The 24,553-nt window shown below is 41.0% G+C and overlaps 1 protein-coding gene across 5 annotated transcripts in view; it reads left to right on the top strand.

Annotated features, from left to right (window-relative positions):
* Nucleotides 1-24,553, top strand: part of TRPC4 (transient receptor potential cation channel subfamily C member 4) — a 270,872-nt gene that overhangs the window by 108,690 nt on the left and 137,629 nt on the right. For all 5 annotated transcript variants that reach the window (XM_061639275.1, XM_061639293.1, XM_061639284.1 and 2 more), the window contains exon 3: nucleotides 14,284-14,802. In XM_061639275.1, coding sequence (XP_061495259.1) covers nucleotides 14,284-14,802 — 519 coding nt within the window. The remainder of the gene's footprint in view (nucleotides 1-14,283; nucleotides 14,803-24,553) is intronic.

The raw sequence follows: 24,553 nt of genomic DNA, 5'->3' as shown, positions 1-24,553 counted from the left end.
TCCATCTCTCCCCACCCTGACGTTCTTGTCATATGTTGTTTGAATGGAATCCCACCAAGCCACAAATCAGGTTCCAGATAAGTACCAGGACTAAGGACTTGTAGCTCATCTGATACTTATAGAATCATACAGTGAGAAGGGGCCTATAGGGCCATTGAATCCACTTGAACCCAGGACTTTGTTGCTTGAACTCATAGTATAGCAATTACATAGCAACTACAGTATACTAACTCTCATTGCAATGTGCTGACTGACAGGAAAGTGTTGACCAGTCTATAATCTAATGGGTTATTATGATCAGAAGGGAGAGGAAGATGCTTTATGTTTATGTTGGTTGAGATAACGATACACTGCAATGAAACATCTGCATCTGTCCTAAGAGGCAAAAGGAAGAGAGAGAAGAATCCTAGCCCAAGCAGCTGCCAAACATTTTACAGCTTGACAGGAAGATTGCAGCCAAAATATTGCAGCCTGGTATTTCAAACCAGTGTGCTCAAGTCCATGGTACCTAGATGTGTAAATTTATCCTCTCCTTGTCCCATCCCCCCCCGTTTCTTTCCTCCTTTCAGCCTTTGCTTCGTAGGCCTCTGCCTCTTCTGCTAAGGACCTTTTGCCTGCCCTGAACTTCTCTAAAATCAGGACAGCTGAGCCAATGACAAACCAAGAACTTTCTGACTCCCCAACCCCTCTCCGATAGGCAGGCTTCAGCACCACCCCTCCTGCTGCTGCTGCCAGCATCACAAAGCCCCTTAGAACAGCATTTTTCAAACCCTGGGCTATGACTAGGGATGGGATCCATGGGCTGCTGCCACTTCAAAAGCATTCCGTCGACCTAACAGGCTGTTACTGATTCGAGTTAGTTCTTTGTCTGCTAGCTGCTGCTTTAATCAATCTGTTTTTCCCCATCCAAAAATATATTGATATAATACATGAAAGAAAATATTAATGTTTTGAAAGAAAATAGTGACATTTTCTTTCATTTATTACTTTGAAAGAAAATGATATTAATATCAGTATTTTTGGAAGGGGGAAATGGATTGGGTGGGGGGGCACTGAAAGCTGCTTTCCTCCTTTCACTGTGAAAACTGACTAGCCTCAGTTACAATGGAGGAGGAGGTAGCAAAGCTGATTTCCTTTCCTGTATCAATATTTTCTTTCAAATTATCAATATTTTGAAATAAAATATTGATAATTTTGATAATTTGAAAGAAAATATTGATAAGATTGGCTGGACTCTAGCGAGTAGGGTTGCCATATTGCCGGTTAGCCGGGTTTTACCCGGATTCTTTGCATGCCATCCAGCGCCTGTTTAGCCCCTTAGGTGGCCCAGATTCTCAGCTTTAATTTAAAAAAAAAATTAAGTTTCTAGGTGGTCCGGTTCTTGAGATATACACAAAAACGTCAGCCACCCCCGACTGTTAAATCTTTTTTTAAAACAAATCTGTACTTTATAGCGCTTCGTAGCTCAGTCTAACCCCGTCTGTTCAGGATTGCAGCCAATCAGTGTGAAGCCAATCTGGTTGACCTGGGCAGTGTCTAGAAAACCTCATTGCAATGCCAGAAAATGGTGGTACCCCCCCATTTATCTGAAAATCTCATAAATTGGGTAAGTATATACATTTCAGGTTTTTTTTCCCTCTTGTGTGCAGGAGTCAGATCCTGGGCAGCGTTTTCAAACCCTTCCCAGTACTTGCTTTTGTGGGGGTAAAAGCATGCTAATCCCATATGCCCAGAGTAAATTCCATTGAATTCAATAGGACTTACTTTTGAGTAGACATGGTTATGAATGTGCTGTAAATTAATGGGACTTTTGAGTGAATGTAAAAAAGAATTGTGTTTGTGTTCTAACTCTTTCTGTCCCTCCTCCAGTCCTATTTTAAAGCAAGTAGGCAGGTATTACAGTTTTTATTCTGTAGGAAACTAATACTGATTTTTTAAAAACTAATACTGATTTTTCTGCAATGACCAACTGGTTTGACAATAAACTATTATATGGGCTGTATGTATTTATACATCTGCAGTGTGTGTGTGTGTGTGTATGGAGTCTTTCCAACATCCCTGTGATGTTGGGTTGGGAAACCAAGGCAACTCACAATAAGAAATCCCTTTAAAATCCAATAACCATAAATCAAGAATAAACAGTTGGAAAACAGCCTAAAGAGGCATGATTCTGAATTGTGGGTTGGGTGAATGAAGTTTATTTATTTATTATTTGATTTATATCCCGCCCTTCCTCCCAGCAGGAGCCCAGGGCGGCAAAGAAAAGCACTAAAAGCACTTTAAAACATCATAAAAAACAGACTTTAAAATATATTAAAACATCTTTGAAAATATTTTTTAAAAGCTTTAAAAAAAATCTTTTTTAAAAAAAGAAAAGGCTTAGAAACAATTCCAACACAGACTCAGTCTGGGATAAGGTCTCAACTTAAAAGAACAAGTTGAAAGAACAAGTTCCTTATCACTTGAGGCCGCACACTTCCCAGTTTGAGTAAGCCCCATTGAATACATTGGAACTTGCTTATGAGTAAACAAATATTGGATTGCACTATAAATATATTTACAGATTGTGTAATTCATAAACTTATTTGATAGTCATGTTTATATAAATATTTCTTCATACTGTGTCCCAATAAGTATTTGATTTCACGCTATGGTTGTAGATGATTTTTTCCTCTACATTTTAAGTGTGCCCTTCTTCCTGGGGGTGGTCATGGTTCTCCGTTGTTTTCATCCTGAGGGGAGGATAGGCTGAGAGATGGTGAGTAGCACATTTAAGGTCTCTTCACCTCCCCCCCTTTTTTATTTGTATTTATTTTATATTTCTCCAATATCTTCCCCTGGCTGTTTTTTAGATTAAATAAATAGGAAGTCATAGTTGTGAACCTCCCTAAAAGCAATTTACCTATCCTTATGTTTTGGCAAAGTGATGGTGTGAAGGTATGCTGGTAGAACAAGAGACCATGTTTGAGGCATGTTATAAGGTGTTTGACGACTTTGTTACACATTACTTTTTGAGACCTGTAGATTCATGTTGGAAAGAACACGTGCACGTATTGAATGGTGTCTTGGGTGCTGTTTTTTCAGTCTATGCTGCATGCGTAGCGAAGGTGATACATCATCTGGCAGCTAGCTTCATAACGTGAGAATGAAAAACATTTGGATCACCATTCACTTGTTTACTTTTCTCACTATTGAGACCACTTCATATATTACTTTTTCACACAGAGAAATTTAATCTTTGTATAGGAAAAAGTATTTTGTAAAATGTGAAGGACAGTGGCTGCCCAGTCAGTATAACCACTGTACAAGATCTACTCAGCCACTGTAATTACCTTTTTGTTTTGAGTGCCCTTTTGTCTGGGTCTTGGTTCAGGTGTGTATCCAACTTTGATGTGCTTATGGAAGGGGTGTGCAAGTAGTGCCCCCCCAAGTGTGGAGGCTTGGACAAACATTGTGTTATGGAAAACCAAAGTCTGTGTGAAAGTACATATTTGGGAATGCCATCAGTGTAATCCTAAGCACACACATATAAATAATGTCATATCAAACTTGCACATCACAAAAATTTTTACGGTCATGTCCATAAGCACCAGGAGTGTAGTCACCCAGGGGGTCATAGTCCCTCTGCTTTTTTGGGAGCAGGGTCCCTATGTCTCCAAGCATCCTACAATCAGCATGAAAAGGGAGTGTGTTAGTCACTGAGAAGAGTCTTCTAATATGCTTCCTTGCCTTTCCTGCTGATTGGAGCCAATCAGAGTGAAAGGAGGTGAGTCAGCCACTGAGAAGACTCTTCTCAGTTGCTAACGCTCTCCACTTACATGCTGATTGGCTCCTAGAGATGTTTGTTGTTGTGAGAGAATGCATTAACAAAGATCTCATTCTTAATCCAGGAGCAAAAAAGGGTGTATGTGGCTGCAACTATCATGAAGGGACTCTGCACTTCTGAATTTTCTACTAAACAACTGATAAATACCTATGTGACTTTGTGTCTGGAGACTTATTATTAAGAATAACTTTCCATAACTGTAAGGAGGTATGTCCACACGCATGCATCCCAGGCACCTAAATGAGGGGTGAGAGCAGCATAGGGACATAAGCAGATGTCTTACACCAGGGGTTCCAAACTTTTCTTCTACATAGACCACTTGAAAATTGCTGAGGGTCTGAAAGTATCTGAAAATTTACTATGGGCATATGCAAGATAATTAACTCCCATTAGTGATAAGAGCAAGAATTTATAATTATTATTTTAATTAAAACAAGAGGCTTATCAGTACTTTGAAGAGGTTGTTGTTGTTATGTGCCTCCAAGTTGACTATGATTTAATGGCTACCCTATGAATCAGCGACCTCCAAGAGCATCTGTCATGAACCACCCTGCTCAGATCTTGTAAGTTCAGGTCTGTGGCTTTCTTTATGGAATCAATCCATCTCTTGTTTGGTGTTCCTCTTTTTCTACTCCCTTCTGTTTTTCCCAGCATTATTGTCTTTTCTAGTGAATCATGTCTTCTCATTATGTGTCCAAAGTATGATAACCTCAGTTTCATCATTTTAGCTTCTAGTGATAGTTCTGGTTTAATTTGTTCTAACACCCAATTGTTGGTCTTTTTTGCAGTCCATGGTATGCGCAAAGCTCTCCTCCAATACCACATTTCAAATGAGTTGATTTTTCTCTTATCCACTTTTTTCACTGTCCAACTTTCACATCCAGGACTGGGTCTTTCATGATGCCCGGGGGGGGGAGGGCAGGAGAGTAGTTGATAAGACAGACATCCTGGCATTGGTAATCTAATTAGCAAGTATGTGTGGGGTTGTTGCACACTTCCGGGCCCAGTTTCATTTTGAGTAGGGAGGTGGAACCTGTGTAGATGTGGTTGGTCAAAGGGAGAAGAAATTTTGAGTTAAGCAAAGCTCTGCTTTTATAAAACCTAAGAAACATACAGATACTTTGAATGTCTGAGTGCCTGCACCAGTGGAATACTGAAGGGACTTGTAAAACTTGCTGCAACAGTATTTAGAACTGAGCATGTGGTGTGAAAGACTCCTTTTCCTAACATTTTGGCTTTTTGTTTTTCTCCACCCACCACATATATCGTATATGTAATAGTTAACCAGACTGGTGCCCTGACTTACTTTATGTTACTTTATGTTTGTTGCAATTTTGTTTTTATTGTGTTTTTTTATTATTATTATTATGTTTGTAAGCTGTCCTGAGCTCTGTTTTTAAAAGCAGAAGGGCAGGATATCAATCCTCTTAATCAATCAATAAATATTCCATAGTGTTGGAAACTAGAGTCTAGGCATTTAAGGCTGAAAATGTAAATTTTTAAAAAAAAGATTTCTCCCATCTTTCCCCAGTTTTTGGTGGTAATTCCTAGGCACAAAAACAAAACAACTGGACAATCCAAATATTAATATGCAAATATTTGCATAATATGCAAATTAGCCTGCCTGGATTTGTGGAACTGGAATATGGCAACCCTACTAGTGAGGAGCTCCTGAGCTGAGAGTGAGGGAGGTGGGAGGGGGGATTGCTGGAGAAGCCCAATTCAGTAACGTTGCTTGAGGGGTGATGTTGGCTGAGGAAAATGAAAAGGGAGGTCCAGGAGTGAGGACAAGAAGAACAACGGGGGGGGGGAACCCTCTTCTATTCCCCATATCCCAGTGTGTACACACACACACACACACACACACACACACACACACGAGATCAATATTTCCTTGTCTTGCTGACTTACCAGACTCTCTTCATTGCTTTACTGTGTGAAACTGACAAACCTGCTATTTGCTTTGGGGTGGGGGGAGAATAAGATAGGAGGAAGATAATGTTTTGGCAGAGGGAAAAAAGTAAAAAGTTTTGCTGAGCATAGCCTGGCCTCGCAGATGTTGGAAGAAAAGCAGAAGCAAATACCCACAGTACAGGGTCGGCTTCATTGTGCTGGGTTGCGCGTTGGGTTAAAAGGGCATCGTTCTTTTTGATGGGCGGAAGGTACAGTAGGGCCCCGCTTTACGGCGTTTCGTTTTCCGGTGTTCCGCTGATGCGGCGGCTTTCAATTAGGGGAAATTCCCCGTTTTTGTGCTTTTGCGGCATTTTATGGCATTTTCGCGCGACGCGACCCATTATAGTCAATGGGTTCCGCTTTACGGTGATTTCCGCTTTATGGCGGGGGCTTGGTCCCTAACCCACCATATAAGTGGGGCCCTACTGTATTAGATCACGATGCTGCTGCAGTTTTAACTCCTTGCATTTGATCCCCCCTCCAAGCAGGGTCAGTTTCACACAGTAAGTCAGTTTCTTATACATCTGATGCAGTTTAATATCCAGTGTCAGAAAAAGCTATGGAAGGTCAAAGCATTCTGTTCTGTTCCACAGAGACTTTGAATATGCAAATTGTTGGGGAATCCAGTTTTATTTTCATTTCCAGTGAAATCCTTGCCCATCCCTAACTATGACCCACTACTCGGCTTAAGTGTTGTTCCAGGTGGGCCTTGGAGCCTCCTTCCCCCTCTACTCCCCATAACAATTTCATACACATCATCACCCACATTGCAACCTGTCCTGCCCCACAGCTTCACTATGTTCTTTTTGGTTGACTGATACCTATAGCAGTTCTTCCCTATGTGCAGTGACTAGGCAGGAGTGGGAACTGGTCAGGGTATGAGGTAAGAGTGAGGCTGTAGCATGGGCAGTTGTTCTTGGGAGTTGGAGAGAGAAAGGTCTATGCAAGCCAGTGCCTGTGCTACTCTGGGTGGGTGGGACTGGCAGAAGCAGCCAAGTCTAGCCAACAATAGAAGAGATGCACCACCACTATGGATTTGCTCCTTCCCTCTCTAGATTCAGAGTACTGAGCTGCCAGTAGGGATGTAACATGTTGTAAATTTCCATTACAACGTGTGTTCATTAAAGAAAGGGCTTTCTCCCATTTCATTGCTATTTTCATTCACTCTCAAGTAAGTGGGTTTATGATTACGCCCTTAGTCTATGTGTGTTTTTTTTACTCAAAAGTGCTTACTTAAATGCTTGCTCAAAAGAACACTGCAAGCTTCAATCAGTTTAATTAGATTAATCAACTAAAGCTTTAACTGACCTGTGGAGGCTAATTTAATTAGTGGGGTTGCAAATTAAAACACATTTTAAATAACACTATACCCCTTAACATGCTAGTGTAATAGAGAATATGAAATTATTATACATGGCATTTCCTTTTAACAAAGAGCAGCAGCTTTTGTGCATTAAATTGCAAGATGTCTCACATCTTTCAATGGGTTGCATTTAACACAGCACTAAGTCAAACATTTTATCAGTGCACAATGGAATGTTCTCCCCCTCTCCTTCCCCATGTTCCCCTTTAATCTATTCCAGAGCAGGTTTGGGGATGGTGTAGGGCATTCATAGAGGGAGGAGAGGGGGGATCCCCTTGTGATAGCTGAAGTCACACCACTACTGCAAGAATTCAGTTGAATACCTCCCAATTTGTTTAGTTGCTAGTGCAATGGGAAACCTTTGATCTATGTGATTAAATTGCCTTTTGCCTTTTGTGTGCCCCTGCTATCTTGCAGGGTTCTGGTGTGTGAGCCAGCATTAGATGTGGGCAGGGAGGGAGAAAACCATATAGGATCTTTTGTCTTGTGCACACCCTGACGTACCTTACAGGGTTGTATGTGAACCAGTGTTAGATGGGGGGGCATAGAAAACATGTGGAATCCTTGGACCTGCACATTTCCCTGACATACCTTACATGGTTGTGGGATGTTTGTCAGTGTTAGATGTGGGGGGGGTAGGGGAACAAAACCATATGGATCCTTTGCCTTGCATGCATCCTGAGCTACTTACTATTGGAGTTTGGCATATATTGCATTTTATCATGTTTGCCTGTTCCTTTGTGCAGTCTTGTTCAAAAGCATACTGTTTCTCAAAGGCACTAGCAACAATCATCCATCCATGGTTATTGTGCACAGGTTATCACAAAGGTTCACATTAAAGCCCTTTTTGGTTAAAGTGGAGACACTCAGTACATTTCCATCTGATTCTGGAATAGGGATAACATCCTTTGTTTCTGTCTTGTGGCTTTCAAGCTCTATATTGCAGTTTAGAACACTGTCCACATCTCTGTTCAGATTTTTGAAAAAAAATTGCATTGGAAATCATGTGTGCCCTCACTTCTCTATCAGCCAGACAGCATTTTTAGAATTATTCTGTTATTGAAAAACTTGTATAACTGTGAGGCTTATACCGGTTTGGCTCAGATTGGTATGACTGGCTTAAACAATCTCTTCTGTGTCTGCTTGCTTGCTAGTCTGTCACTGCTTAAGGTATGAGCTCCCATTGGCTGTAGTTTCTTTTGAAATGTCCCTTCTGACCCCATTTGTAACAATCAGGTTGAGCTCCCTTTTCTGATTGACTTTTGGGTGGCACACATGTAAAATACTTTTCCCTTTGTCTTCCCGTGGCTTTGTAATTTGATCCAGTAGACCCTTGGTTAGTATAGGTCACATATCCATCTGCCTCCTTCTTAAAGTCAGCCAACAGCATTTCTAAAATCTGGGTTCAACTTTCCATCAACAGTAGAAATTAATGGAGAATACTCATTTGGTAAAGATGCCAGCACAACTGCAAGTTTCTGCTCATTGTCCTGAAGCATTCAGTTTGCCCATCAGATTCCACAACTTTTCCATATGATTTCAGGGGCAATCCTCCTCCCTTAATTGATCATGGAACAGTTCAGCTTTATGAAGATCTGCTGCTGAATTCCCATTTTCCCATATAGATTTTTCAAGGCTAACAACATCTGTCTTCAGGTATAAGCTGTAAGTCAGCCAAACATTAAATTAAGAGCTTTTGCCGTTTGGTCCTTTGAATCCCATCCTGCGATGCCCTCAGCTCCTTGTGTGGGTCCTTCTGTCCCCACAACTGCCACAAGTCCTTCATGGTTCATTTGAGTCTCAATTCCATTCAGGCATGCATTAAAATGTTCTGCTTGCACTTTGGGATCAAGTCACTCCTGTTAATGCTTGCATGAGTCATTTTATTCCTTCTTTTATTTCTGCACTTTTAGTAAACTGGGCCCATAGCCTATTGACGTTTGATAAATATTGGAGCAGAGTGAAGAAATTAGTAGTCTGGAAAGACTGTTGGTTGAAAGAATAAAGAAATTTAAGGTTTATTATTACTGGAAAATAAAGCCATTCTGAGTAAAAGAATGCATGTGGCTATTATGGAGCCACTCATACACACTATCTCTGGCTGACTAGAAAAGGAAGAAAGGAAGTAAAGTCTGAGAAGGCTGGGCCTGGCAACCAAGAGGTCTTCTGTATCTTTAAAAGTTGTGCAGGGTGAAGGGAGAATTCCACCTTGTGGTTTTTCCCATTACAGTGTTGCAAGAACAACTGCACTTGGTTGACTTTCTCTTCTCCTAAAGATACAGGATCAGTCTCAGGCCATGAACCTGGCAACCCTACTTCCTATAGAGATGTTGTGGAGTCCATTATACCCAAAATATCAATTTTTGCTCACTCATTCCTAATTTTAAATCATGGTTTCCCCCAAGAAACTAGTGATGTGAGAAATTGTGAAAAATCCCACCACTGTTCACTTGGGCCACTAATTACTTGAGGATTATAGTGCAGAGGTAGGCATGAAGCACTGCATTGCCTAAGCCCCTTTCTGTTGTGCATCACAAGTCTGGATACCCTGACCTTTGACTGACTTCTAAAATAGGGGTGCGGGGAGATTTTTAGCCCAAGGGTCACGTTACCTCATGGAAGATCTTCTGGTGGTGGGTGGGGTCAAAGTGAGTAGATAAATGGATGTACACACACACACTGTGTACCCAGGCTGCATATATGCTAACCCATTTGTAGTACAAAACATGTAGTTTTTCTCAAATTGGAATAGTTCATGCTCATTCTCAACATGCTGCTTTCAATCAAAATTTATTCTAGATCTTGCCATAGACAAGGGTGGGAGTGGTTACTTGATACGCATATGCCCCAGGTGATTGAAGATGGAAGTAGCAATTGCAATCTTGGTATACAGTATTGATCCAAAACAGCACTGGACAGGTGTGGTTACACCCCCCATTGCTGGGGCCACCTGCATTTGTTTTTACTGCATGGTAATGTAGGATCAATCTGTGGTGAACTTTTATTTTCAGAATGAAACCAGTTTCTTAAGAAGTGCTTTTCAGAGGCAAAGAAATATGCAATAGATCTATGTGGACTATGTGGGGTGGGCAGAGCTTGGAAAAGTTACTTTTTTGAACTACAACTCCCATCAGCCCAATCCAGTGGCCATGCTGGCTGGGGCTCATGGGAGTTGTAGTTTAAAAAAGTAACCTTTCCAAGCTCTAGGGTGGGGGAATACTCAGTTTCCATTTAGAATAAAATTTCATGTATATCCAGCCCCAAACACACATGCAGCTACTCTAAAAGGTGGAATAAAACAACAAAGTTTGGTAACCCTCTGATTAATATCTGTTTTATATCTGTTTTCACCAGTTGTTCTTCTTGAGAAACAGATTCCCATCTTATCTTTGAACTCCCATCACAGACATCTGAAACCCGCAATGAATTTCAAGTGAAATACTCATTAATTTAATTCTGGATTATTAATCCGCCCTTGAATTGCAACTTTTTGCTAACTCAAAAAGTTAGCAAATACAAGCGGTACAGTACGTCCCCTAATGCTGATGACAAAGAAGGCCTAAGACAGAGAAATCACTAGAATCCTACATACTCATAGTGATCTTTCCATAGATTTCAACTTTATAAAGTGATCCTGTGATCCTGTATCAATTTACTTAAGAGTAAGCCCCAATGAAATCAATGGGGCTTTCCTCTGAGTAGGCATGTACAGGATTTCACTATAGATATAAAAAGGGACCACAATTTCGTTCAGTTAAGGGGGGTGCTGTTAGATGAGATTCTTTTTTCTGGTGACAATAGTTGCTTCCTGTCCTTGTTTGCTACTTTGTACTCAGATTGAAAGCAGTAGCAGCTCAAGGGCCTCTAGAACTGGAGGAAGGGAAACAAATTTCCATTCCTTTTCAGCTAGACCCGACAGCAGTGATTTGAAAGATGCTGTTGGCTACTGCTCCAAGCACCGCAAGGGCCAGGTGCGGTGATGTGTGTCTCATTGCAACAACAAAGTTGCAGTTAACAGCCTGAAGTCCACATAGCTCTTGAGATGCTGCCATCCAACTATCGTGTAAGTTACTGGGTGGGGGGCAAGCTTCCTACTGGGGCCTGCTACTCTCATACTGAGGAACCGTTCTAGATGCCTCAGTGTAGTTATTAGTCAAAATGCATGGTTGGTGGTCTTTCTTCAGCTTGTTTGTAGGTCTGCTCTACCTCATAATGGGTGTGCGCCAAAATGACTCTCCCTGTTTCTCCACCCTGTTGGTGAAAGTGGGCAGCCATTTCAGCTGTTTCTCGGGGTTGGGGGAACCCTGGAACAATTCACCAGTTTTCCCTCCAACCCCCTGAAATTGCTTCCAAAGTTAGCAGTTTTTCAGCTGCCAAAACAACACAGTTTCAGGACTACACCAGCTCAATACAACTGTTTTGGGCCTCATGATGGGCCCATACTGCATATCCTCCCTGTGTCTCCAAATATTGTTCTCAAAAAGCCATCTTCCATTTCAACAAATTGATAATGAGCCAAAAAACATGTTATGGGAATCACTTCATATTTATACTGTTAGAATGTGATTTAAAAATAGTACCTGTGTGCTATAAATAATCTCCTCTGTATTGTGTTTACTGACTAGCTATGGGCTCCATTTCTGCAGTAATCGGAGTTGCCATTGGATTAATTATTATTTCTGATATTCTCTCTCTTTACGGAGAGAATGTTAAAGTAGCAACTCTCCATGCCTGGTTTCGGATTGATTCTTTTTAAAAAAAGAATTTTAAAAAGCACTTTGAAATCATCGATAGTGATACTTTTATCAATCTGCTTTCTATGTGAGCTCATCAAATGTGTATTCCCTTTCACTGATGTCAGTGAGGTGTTGACTGTCTAAGCAGCAGGGAGGAATTAGGTGTAGACTGTAAGCAGCAGGGGAGAAGTCAGTGACTTGATTATCTGCCTTTATCTGTCTGCAGTGCATTTGAAAAGAAATGTAAACAGGCTATTAATAATAATAATAATAATAATAATAATAATAATAATAATAATATATCCAACCCTTCCTCCCAGCAGGAGCCCAGGGCTACAAACAAAAGCACTAAAAACATTAAAACATCATAAAAACAAACTTTAAAACACATTAAAACTTCTTCAAAAATGTTACTTAAAAAAATTATCAAAACATCTTCTAAGATTAAAAACATTTTTAAAAAGAAAGTTTAAGAACATATTAAAAAGCCATTCCAACACAGTTGCAGACTTTACATTATTACAGAGTTTAGAATAAAGATCTATACCAGTGGAGACTCACAATTATAATATCGATAATTCTCTGCAGAGTAAAAAATAAAAATAAAATCAGAGGAGATCAGGAAAATGAAAAGATATGAAAAGAAAAAGGAATTGGATCAGTAACAACCATCAGGGGGCCAAATTTAAAAATGAAACATAAAAAAGGTGAGGATTCCATCTCTATTACTGACAAAGAAATCCAAGCCAAGATGCTTGGCTGGCTACCCTTTTTATTTTTCGATTTCAGTATTTTTCAATTCCCTGTTTATTTCACCTTCTTAATGTCTCCATAGTTACCAACAAAGTTTTGTATTTCTTTTTCAGCATATATATTCTGGAAGCAATTATTGTTGCCTGGTAATTTTGCTTACATTTCAATAAGGAAGAGCAGAACCTGACTGCCTTTTTACAGTAATTGATCCTAAATGATGAGAGAAAACAATGTGAGGGACAAAGGAAGCACAATTCCTTTCAGTTAAGTGGGGCACTGTTAGATGAGATTCTTTTTTCTGCTGACAATAGTTGCTTCCTGTGCTGTTAATCTTACTTGATCTCTCAGCGGCTTTTGATACCATTGACCATGGTATCATTCTGAGCCAACTTAGTGAGATGGGTATTGGAGGCACTGTTTTACAGTGGTTCTGATCCTATTTCCAGGGTTGTTTTCAGAGAATAGCATTGGGTGATTGTCTTTCAGCCCCCTGGCAGTCATGCTGTGGGGTGCTGCAGGGTACCATCTTGTCCCCAATGCTGTTTAACATCTATATGAAGCCCTGGGGAAAGGTCATCAGAAAGTTTGGGGAAGTATCATGCTGATGATACCTAGATCTATTTCTCTGTAACATCAGAATCAGAAGAGGCCGTGCAACCCCTGGACCGATTCCTGAACTTGGTGGTGGGCTGGATGAGGGCCAAGAAACTAAGTTTGAATCCTAGCAAGACGGAGATGCTATGGGTTGGTGGTTCCCGAGTTCAGATAATTGGTCAGTTGCTTTGGATGGGGTTGTACTCCCTCTGAAAGAGCAGTAGTCTGAGGTGCTCCTGGATCCATCTTTGTTGCTAGAGGCCTATGTGATCTCAGTGGCTAGGAATGCCTTTTACCAGCTTTGGCTGGTAAGACAGCTGCAGTTTCTGGCCTGGGATAGCCTGGGCATTGTTGTCCATGCACAGGTAACCTCCAGGCTGGATTACAATAATGAGCTCTATGTGCGGCTGCCTTTGAGGTTGGTCCAGAAACTGCAGCTGTAAAATATGACAACACAACTGCTTACTGGGGCGGGGTATAGCTAAAATGTTACCCTGCTGCTGAAAGAATTGGCTACCAGGCCAAGTTCAAGCTTCTAGTTTTGGTGTACAAAGCCCTATGCAGCTTAGGTCCAGGATACCTGAAAGACCATCTTACTCCTTATACACACAGTCAATCACTACGCTCTGCAGGTGAGAGCTTCCTGCAGATACCATCTTATCAGGAGGTCCGTTCTGCACGACATAGGAAACAGACCTTTAGTGTTGTGGCACCAACACTTTGGAATTCCCTCCCCTAAGATAGACAGGCACTATCTCTGTTATCTTTGGGTGCCTACTGAAGACCTTCCTCTTTCAACAAGCCTTCAGAACAGAGGCCTTATCCCAGTCTGTGTCTGTGCTGGAATTGCTTTTAAATTTGTATTTAAAGTTATTTTTTAAAGATGATTTTAATATGTTTTGTTTCGATATGTTTGAAAGTCTTTTGTTTTTAAAATGTTTTAAAGTGCTTTTAGTGTTTTTGTTTGCTGCCCTGGGCTCCTTCTGGGAGGAAGGACGGGATATAAATTTAATAATAAATAAATAAATAAATAATTTTATTCGCTTTTCTTCCCACAGGTGCCACCTATACTTCTGGATAAGCAGTTCTCAGAGTTTACACCAGACATTACACCCATTATCTTGGCTGCCCATACAAACAATTATGAGATCGTAAAACTTTTAGTACAGAAAGGTGTTTCTGTTCCCAGACCACATGAAGTCCGATGTAACTGTGTGGAGTGTGTTTCTAGCTCGGATGTGGACAGCCTTCGTCATTCCCGATCCAGGCTAAATATCTACAGAGCTCTTTCAAGCCCATCGTTGATTGCTTTGTCAAGTGAGGATCCTTTTCTTACAGCTTTCCAATTAAGTTGGGAGCTTCAGGAACTAAGCAAAGTAGAAAATGAGTTTAAATCTGAATATGAGGAACTATCACAGCAATGCAAACAGTTTGCAAAAGACCTCTTGGATCAGACACGGAGTTCAAGGGAACTGGAAATTATTCTTAACTACAGAGATGATAACAGTTTAATAGAAGAGCAGAATGGTAATGATCTGGCAAGACTGAAACTGGCAATTAAGTACCGTCAAAAAGAGGTAAGTGTACAGGAGAATATTTTTTTCTGATTTAGTTTCAATCATGTATGAAATAGTTGATATATCCTTCAAATTACAGTTGAGGTCTTTTGTTCTGCATATTGTCTCATTTTTTAAAAATGATTGGACATAATAGGATATTAGGCTGTTGTGATATCAGAAAATGAAATACAATACAATGAAATACAATTAAAATGCAGTACATAAGAGATCCATCAGTACTGCTGGTTGTCTTTTAACCGGAAAGAGATGTTGCTAGTAGATCTGTCGGACATCAAGCACTTCGGAAAAACAGCTATCTTTTCTGGTTCATTTAATAGCCTAAAATTCCTGCACAAATGGTCGCTTCATTTAGATGTGTGGGTGCCTTCCTGATGATGTAATAAACAAATCAGTGAAAATATAGACACTTGGCATTATTTTGAAAATTGGAAACTGCTGTTAGGAACCTGTATGACCCAGACCTTAATGAGAAGGTATCTTCAGAACAAAAGCAGTAAGACCCGTCAGAGAACCCTGTTCCAACTGAAGACCTGGAAGAACCCACAGTAATCCAGAGGCAGCCTGAAGATCCCATCCTAAGTCTGCCTTGAGCCCTGATTCTCTCCCATCACACCCTGGCTGTCATGAGAGAAGCTGGCAGAACCAACGAGAAGTCCAGAGTCACAGGAAGAGTGCTGTGTTGCCAGGGTCTACTTGGAAGAAAGGATCTACTTGGGAGAAGATCCAGCTGCAAACAATGATGTTTGAGATAATCAATAGCCTGTTTTGTTTGTTTTTAAGTTGTTTTTATCACAACTAATAAATTTCCACATGATCTTTTAATCAAACATTTTTTATTACTGAAAAATCGTGAAGAAGATAGGTGCAGGAAGTTGCTGTTTGCAAACCATGGAGCTAAATCTGTACCAAACCTCCCAAAGGTTGTGCAGCACATAAAATTAATGGTTACATTTGGGTGTAACATTAAACCATGCTTTAGTGTTATGAGAAGGAGCCTGATCATTCATTCCTCTTCACACACCCACACACACAAATGAGTTAATACAAACAGTCCCTGCTGCAGGCTTACAATCTAAAAAATACAACACATGAGGGGAAGGGGACGGGGAGGGAAGAGAAAAAAAGCAAACCCAGGCACTAATTCTTAAATGCTTAAAGCTCAATGATGGCAGTTCCTGAGATATTTTAAAAGATTAATACCTATACTCTGTGCAAGAGGCTACTGTAAGGACAGAATATGGAGAAACCGATTGGTTCCCCGTCAGAAAGGGTGTTAGACAGGGGTGTATTTTATCACCTTGTTTATTTAATCTATACGCAGAACATATCATATGGAAAGCAGGATTGGACCAAAAAGAAGGAGGTGTGAAAATTGGAGGGAGAAATATCAATAATTTAAGAGATGCAGACAATGCCATACTACTAGCAGAAACCAGTAATGATTTGAAACGAATGCTGATGAAAGTTAAAGAGGAAAACACAAAAGAAGGACTACAGCTAAACGTCAAAAAGACTAAAGTAATGACAACAGAAGATTTATGCAACTTTACAGTTGACAATGAGGACATTGAACTTGTCAAGGATTATCAATACCTCGGCACAGTCATTAACCAAAATGGAGATAATAGTCCAGAAATCAGAAGAAGGCTAGGACTGGGGAGGGCAGTTGTGAGAGAACTAGAAAAGGTCCTCAAATGTAAAGATGTATCACTGAACACTAAAGTCAGGATCATTCAGACCATGGTATTTCTGATCTCTATGTATGGATGTGAAAGTTGGACAGTGAAAAAAGCTGATAAGAGAAAAATCAACTCCTTTGAAATGTGGTGTTGGAGAAGAGCTTTGCGGATACCATGGACTACAAAAAAGACAAATAATTGGGTGTTAGAACAAATTAAACCAGAGCTATTACTAGAAGCTAAAATGATGAAACTGAGGTTATCATACTTTGGACACATAATCAGAAGACATGATTCATTAGAAAAGATAATAATGCTGGGAAAAACAGAAGGAAGTAGAAAAAGAGGAAGACCAAACAAGAGATGGATTGATTCCATAAAGGAAGCCACAGACCTGAACTTACGAGACCTGAACAGGGTGGTTCATGACAGATGCTCTTGGAGGTCACTGATTCATAGGGTCGCCATAAGTCGTAGTCGACTTGAAGGCACATAACAACAACAACCCTTTTATTTAATAAGAATCTAAAACTGCTATGTTCTATCAGGCTGGAGTCCTGTCTAGGTCAGCATAGTCTTTCAGTAACAGCCATTCAAATGCCTCAGAAAGGTTCATAAGCAGAAGAGATAATTAAGGACAGATACCCAGTGTGGTGTAGTGGTTAAGGTGTTGGACTATGACCTGGGAGACCAGGGTTTGAATCCCAACACAGCCATGAAGCTCACTGGGTGACCTTGGGCCGGTCACTGCCTCTCAGCCTCATGAAAACCCTGTTCATAGGGTCGCCATAAGTCAGAATCGACTTGAAGACAGTATATTTACATATTACCCATATAGTGTTGCACATCCTTAATATCTAGTAGTCACTGAAAATGGTGATTGTCCTTTTTTCCAGTCTGGCTAATTCTCACAGATACTTTCCATCAGTCTATGACCATCACAACATCCCATGTCACTAATGGGTCTCACAAGTTTATTATTAGTTGAGTGAAGTAGTATGTTCTACCTGTTATGTAACATACCATCCTAATATTTTACTAGTGTACTGCTTGTTTTTAATGAGCAAATGAACTCATTGGGCACATTTTTTAGACTTCATTTTGTCTAAATATTTCTAGAAACACAAAGGTGGAAAGCAAATTTAAGAAAGTTTCTCTAGCTTTTCCTAGAGCTAGTCAGCCAGACTGTCTCAGTGGCTCTCTGATGTGATTAAGCTTGGAAACGAGGTGACTCATCTCTAAAGTATCCTTTGAAGTAGACAGAGGATGTTATGCCTGCACAGGGTAAGACCATGAGACTGTGTAGTAAATAGCTAGACAGTATTCTTTGAGGTGGCAGTGCCACCATTTATAATACTAAAAGTGGCCTATGACAGTCATTTCTCTCCCTGTAAAAAGAGAGGCACGCAGAGGAGAGACTCCAACACTATTCCATCAACTGATTAAGGACTAAGCAGGAGGAGAGGAGTGTGCTGCTCTGCAGCTGTCATTGTTAAGATCTAGAATAAGAGTGTCCCCTGTAGCTGGGTTCAGGTTGTATTATCTGTCTGTTCTGAAGAGTCATGCTTATGTATTGTGTAGTTGCTTTGATTATTCTGCTAAGTAACTAATAAACCCACCTGTTTAACATAGCTGGTGTCAAACTGTACTGCTTATCTGAATTCATAAAAAAAGAACTTCCCCCACCAGGGGGGTGACAGAAAATGCACTTCTAGACAAGAGATGTAATTTTTTTTGAAATTGTGAAGCCATGGGGGGGAACCATTTTTTTCTTTGGGGAGTGTTGTTTTTTTCAGAGAGAAAAAAATGGAAATTTTGGGAAAAGATGAGAATGCAGTACTTCTTTAAGGTGTTGGGTTACAACCTGGGAGAGCAGGGTTAGAATCCCCACACAGCCATGAAGCTCCCTGGGTGACCTTGGGCCAGTCACTGCCTCTCAGCCTCAGAGGAAGGCAATGGTAAACCACCTGTGAACACTGCTTACCATGAAAACCCTATTCATAGGGTCCCCATAAATTGAGATTGAGATTACAGATTGAAAGTCACTTTGTTACTTTAGGAACCTAAAATGTATTATGTATGATATGGTTTGCCCTTAAAATTACCATGTTTGGTACGCTTAAAGTATAGTTTATTCAGACAATTATAAATTGAATTTATTTTAAAATTTTGAAATTTGTATTACAAATGAAGATACAAACAGCTGAACTGTAAGAAGATTAGCATCTCTTTCATTTTGCCAGTTTATGAGGAGCAGGCAAAAAAACCAATAAAAAGCATTTTTAACAGTATAGTAAAACAAAGAAAATTATTATATATTCTGAAATATATTACATCTCCACCAGTCCTCCACAGTGTCAAGGAGACATAAAGCATGAATTCCCATAGAAAGAGCTAAGAAAAAAGTGAGGGCCAAGACTCAATACTGCATAAAATGTAATGGGTCTCATTTTTTTGAGCTATCATTATCAGTTCTGCTTTTTTGTGGTAGTATGTATTTTCTCCTTCTCCCATAGGGTTGCCAGGTTGCTGGCCTGAGACTGATCCTGTATCTTTAGGAGAAGAGAAAGTCAGACAAGTGCAGGTGTTCTTGCAACACAGTAATGGGAAAAACCACAAGGTGGAATTCTCCCTTCCCCCTGCACAACTTTTAGATACAGAAGACCTCTTGGAGGCCAGGCCTGGCAACCAAGAGGTCTTCTGTATCTTTAAGAGTTGTGCAGGGGGAAGGGAGAATTCCACCTTGTGGTTTTTCCCATTACTGTGTTGCAAGAACACCTGCACTTGTCTGACTTTCTCTTCTCCTAAAGATACAGCAGTCTCAGGCCAGCAACCTGGCAACCCTACATAGTATGCATCTATGGGCTGAGAGTCATCAGTCTACTTGTGAGTAAAGGGGTTTACTCACAAGCAATCCCTGAAACGTCTTTATTATCAGCAGCTGTAGTCAAGGTGTAGTCCAGGAGGCCAGAGTATGAAAGGTCTCCCTCCTGAGTCAGGATGTGTGAGAAATTTATAGCAAGTGACTGTGGGCATGAGTTTCCTCTTTTCCACCCTTTCTTGCACTATCCAGCCCCTCCCATCCTGTTCTAACAAGATTCTTATCATCCTTTCTTACACAGAACTACTATGACATATTAGAGCATGGTATTACGCAGTATCATACCTTAAAATAGACTTCAGATAGGGCATTTAAAGGGGGAAGAGCTGGATTCCACATACTCTCCAGTGTTGATGGTACAGTGTTCCAAGTCTATATGAGTCTGCCCTAGGGTTTGGTAGGGGCAGGTTTGATCTCCATCCTGCAATTCCCATACATGCATTTTTCTTAGACTGCCATCATGCTGTAATCACAAGACGACAGCCTTCTAAATGCTGTGGAGTGATGGTGGCGGTGACAGGCAGAAGAGGAAGGGAAGCCGGCAGGCAGGTGAGGTTTGGCTAGGTGAGGTGGCGGGAGGACTGGGCTGGGTGAGGCAGTGGGGGTGCTGCACTAGGTGAGGTGGGGAGTGGGCTAAGCATGGCTGTGGCAGTGTGGGCAAGCTGTGGCAGCCTTTGTGAGTTGCAGTGGAAAAGGGGAGGCAAGGCGAGTGTCCATGGAGCACGAGTGGGCATCTGCCAGCCATTCCACAACATTACCTGAAGACTCTGGGAGGGTTGGCGAGAGGGTAGATGGTGCCTGAGGTTAGATGCTGGGGTTGGCGCAAAGGAGGCAGGGGCAGAAGTCCCTTGTATTTCATGTTTGTGGCTTTTCATTGTGCCTTTTCATTCCCAGCCCCATTGTTTTTTGGGGGGATGCAAACAAGATTTGATTTGCTGTCCTTGTCTCCACCATGTCTCCACAAAGATAATTATTCTTTTAATTATCTTTCTATGCTGCTGGAAGAAAATATTTTGGCAGAGAGCAGCAGTAAAGAAGAAAAGGCAACCATTTCATCATATAGGGAATTAGTCATTAGCAGTTAGAAAGTTGGGGGGGGATTGTGGCAAGAAAGAAATAGCTGTTGACGTTTTCATAAACTTTCAAGAGGATGGTTTATGTTTCAAGAAATAGGGAGAAGTATATTCAGGGAACCTTCAAAGTTATTGTCAATGTAAGAACAGTACATTGCTAATAAAAATCCAGAGATTTTATACTGACTTTACAATAAAGGATTCTGTTTAATAGCTCCACAAAGACCTTGTTCTTCATCCTGAAGTGTAATGGCTGTGGATTATCCAGCACCCCCATAAATGCAAAGGTCTCCTATTTAAGGGGAAGAGCCAAAGAGCAAACTGAGGCGTATGAGAGAGTGAGCTGTAGTTAAGGCCAACAGTCTAGAGAAGGCTGTGGGAGAAGATGGACTCCTCTTTTCCAGAATAAGCACCACGTTTGTAACAATTGGTGTGGAATACAAGTTTGCCCAGTTCATAATACTCCGGTTATTCAGTGGTGTGAGGGAGGGGAAATGTGGGGGAGCACAGATCCTAAACTTTTCAGAGCATGAGTGATGACAACATCTGCCAGAGTACTACAGTAACTCAGGATTTTCCTTGCTCTGGCAGGTGAATGAAGTGATAATGAGGCTTTCAAATTTGATTGTGACAATTAGCATAAAGGAAATTGTAGAATCATAGAATTACGCAGATAGAAGAGGCCTATAAGTCCATTGAGTCCAACCCCCTGCTGAATGCAGGAATTCAGCTTAAAGCATATCCAACAGATGGCTGTCCAGTTGCCTCTTGAATGCCTCCAGTGTTGGAGAGCCCACCACCTCCCTAGGTAATTGGTTCCATTGTCATTTTGCTCTGACAGGAATTTTTTTCCTGTTCAGCTGAAATCTGGCTTCCTATACCTTGAACCCCATAATTCCATGTCCTGCACTCTGGGACGATCAAGAAGAGATACTGGTCCTCCTCTGTGTGACAACCTTTCAAGTACTTGAAGAGTGCTATCATATCTCCCCTCCGTCTTCTCTTCTCAAGCCTAAAACTGGATACTTTTTTCTTTGGGATTCCTACTTCATGCTAGCTGTGTAAATGGTAACACTGAAAGGTTTCAGCTGACTGAAGTTGATCCTTTGTAGTCAAAAGTTCCACTGGGTTCAATGGAGCTTACTCTCAGGAAATTATGCATACCATTGCAGTCATGCTTATCTAATAAGTTAGGTGTTATCTATTTATTTTTATTTACAAGGGTTTTCTCCACCCTTCACCATAAGCTCTTACGATAGGTTACATCAATAGAATATATGCAAATTTAAAAATGGATAAAACAATTACAATGATAAAACAAGAAAAAAAATCCAGATAGAAAAAAACAGTACCAAATCAACAACAGAGGTGGGTCCCACAAAACAACATACTTTAATTGTCAAAATCCAGGGTAAAGATGTGTTTCTTTAGCATATGGCAAAACTTATACAATGAAGATAACTTAGACACACCGCTGTGGGGAGGTTTAGGGATTGCCACATAGAAAGTCCTCTCCAAGGCCGCCATTCTTCTGAAGGTGACAGAACTACCAAGAGAGCCCCCTCTGCAAATCTTAACATCCGAGAGAGTTGGTAGAGATGGAGATGGTCTTTCAGATATTTGGGGTCTAAACTTTATAGGGCTTTAAATGCTATTGCGAGCACCTTGAACTGGGCCCACAAACAAATTGGCAACTTGTTTAGGGAGGGGATGCATCACTGCCTCCTTCGGCACAAATGGCATGTACTGCTAGTGTTTTGGGTGTATGTGTTTGTGTGTCTACCTCCCCTCACTTAGTACAACTAATGTCAGGATCGCTCGGTCCTAGCACTATCCACTGGCCCCAGCATTGCACAATTTGAGGACTCCTAATTTCTTAATTTGTCCTGTGCCCCCATGCTAGTTGGTCAGCAGAGGGGCAGGGAAGTGTGTGAAATTGACTTTGACATCCCTATTCGTACAAGGTCAGGGCTAGGTATGACACCCAGTGCCAAATTTGATTGCCTCCATGTGCTGGCGGAAGTGCAATCTACCTTGGGAAGGCAGCACACACAACCTCCACGCCTTCCGCCCTACCCAAGTAAACTGTGTTTTCCCCACCCTGCCAAACTACCAAGTAGATCCCCATGCACCATTTTCTCCATATGAATCATACTGTTTGGCAGGCTATGCGAATGTGTGTGGACCACCAGTCCATCTACTATGGCTCTCAGGGGCAAAAAGGTTGCCCTCTGCTGCTATAACTGAGTATCAGCTGACTTTAAAAATGGGTTTGGGACCTCTAACAAAGCCCCAATAGCTATCTCACAGTTCAATATGTTATGAGAAAAAATGTTCTGGTTCAGATACATATTTTGTAATCTAGCCTAGATGAACAGCCAAATTTCTATTTAATCCAAAGAAACTCAAAAATACAAGAAATCCCACTTTCAATTGTTAAATAAGAAAATATTAGGGCAAAATTAAAACCAGTACCCCTTAACAATTCTGTAAGACTGCAGGCATGCACCAAGGCTATTGAATGAGCATTTTAAAATGCTTACCCCCCCCCCCAATGAGGTTTGCTGGAAGGAATAGTTACTGAAGTTCTGTGTAGCTTTTCACAACTCTCTTCTTCCTGCATGTGTCACAAAACCTCTGAGGTTGTGTGTGATTGTTTCTGTATTGCTTGTAAGGGAATATTCATCATCATATTAAAATGTGCCTTGGAGTATGTGTGGAGTTCTGCATCCTTCTCATTTACACCACAGAGCTATGTCCAAGGGACTGCTTCCAAGTAAGTATGAACCCCTAACATCTCCCTTTTGAGGAAAACTGCCTGAAATCAAGCAGGGTGGTATTAGTTAACTGTTCTTGCCGTTTTATGCAATGTGTAAGCTTCTCGGTCTGCAAGACAGGCTTTAACATGGTTTCTGTTTAGAACCACCCTCACAAAATAAAGATAGTTGGTGGAGGGATGAAATGCGTGTGTTTCGTTCTGCTTTGATTTGCAACAGTTAACTGTAAGAAAACAGTCACCTTGCAAAAGGACTTCTCTTTTTGGGGGGAGTGTAAGGAAAGTCTTTCTAACCTTCAGTCTGTGCAAGGTGCCCACTCCCTCTACCCATGTTTGTTTAGAGAACTTGCATGATTTAATCCCTACAAGAACATGCATGCTGAGTTGAATTCTCCTTTTTGAGAATACAGCACATGGGAAAGTTTTAACACTGGCTGGTGGAGATGCTAGGTAACTTTACTCTGTGTGTTTCTGCTTCGCTTTGCAACAACACTGGGGGAAGGGAATTATTGCATTAGTTACTGCTTTACAAAAATAATTTTCTCATCCAGTAATTTTGTGAAACATGGTTTTTATACAACTGTCTTTATTTTATTTTTTACATGAGTACGGTGTTTCATACTCGCTATTAGCTTTCCCCCCCACAAAGCCCATTACATATATTAATGCTGAATTTCTAGATCTCAGACACAGATGCAAGTGAGACAGGACTTTGAATCGACTGTGTCATTCCCATCTTCATTTTCTTCATCTTTTAGCTGTTAAATGTATACACAGAGAAAGAATAAAGTTGTAGCGATGTCTTAGGGGACACCCTTCCCCCACCAAGGTAAATAATAAAAGACACTTAGGGACTCCTAGCAGTGTCGTTGCTTCATCTATGTTGAGGCTGCTGTCTGTGGAGTTTGGAGGTGCTGGGGGTATTCCCTCAATGAATAGACGGTAAAGCTCAGGCTGGCAGAGGGCTCATCCAGACGACTGTATAATGTGTGACATGATCGCTTTGTGTATTCATTATTTTTCGGTCGTCCATATGACATCGAGCGCTTTTGCGCATATTTGTGCGGTTAAATCCGCTTTGGCATTGCTGCAAAAAATGCGATTTGCTTTTTTAAATCGGGAATCATCCGCTGCAACATTAGGGGCTCGGATGCGGACTTTAGAGCAGGAGGCGTTCCGTGGGCGGTCACTGGGTGTTTCCCCATACCCCTTGCCGCATCCCCAGCCAATCACATATTTCCACTTTTGCACATGTGCGCGAATGTCTGGGGAAAGCCCGGGAGAACGGAACCAATCAGAGCAATGGTGTGGTGTTGGGGAGGCCTCGGCAGTTTCTACT

This window comes from Rhineura floridana, chromosome 1, assembly GCF_030035675.1.
Source record: "Rhineura floridana isolate rRhiFlo1 chromosome 1, rRhiFlo1.hap2, whole genome shotgun sequence".
In the NCBI taxonomy this organism is placed as follows: Eukaryota; Metazoa; Chordata; class Lepidosauria; order Squamata; family Rhineuridae; genus Rhineura; species Rhineura floridana.
The sequence above is the reverse complement of the archived record's forward strand: the minus strand, read 5'-3'. Positions and strand labels throughout refer to the sequence as shown.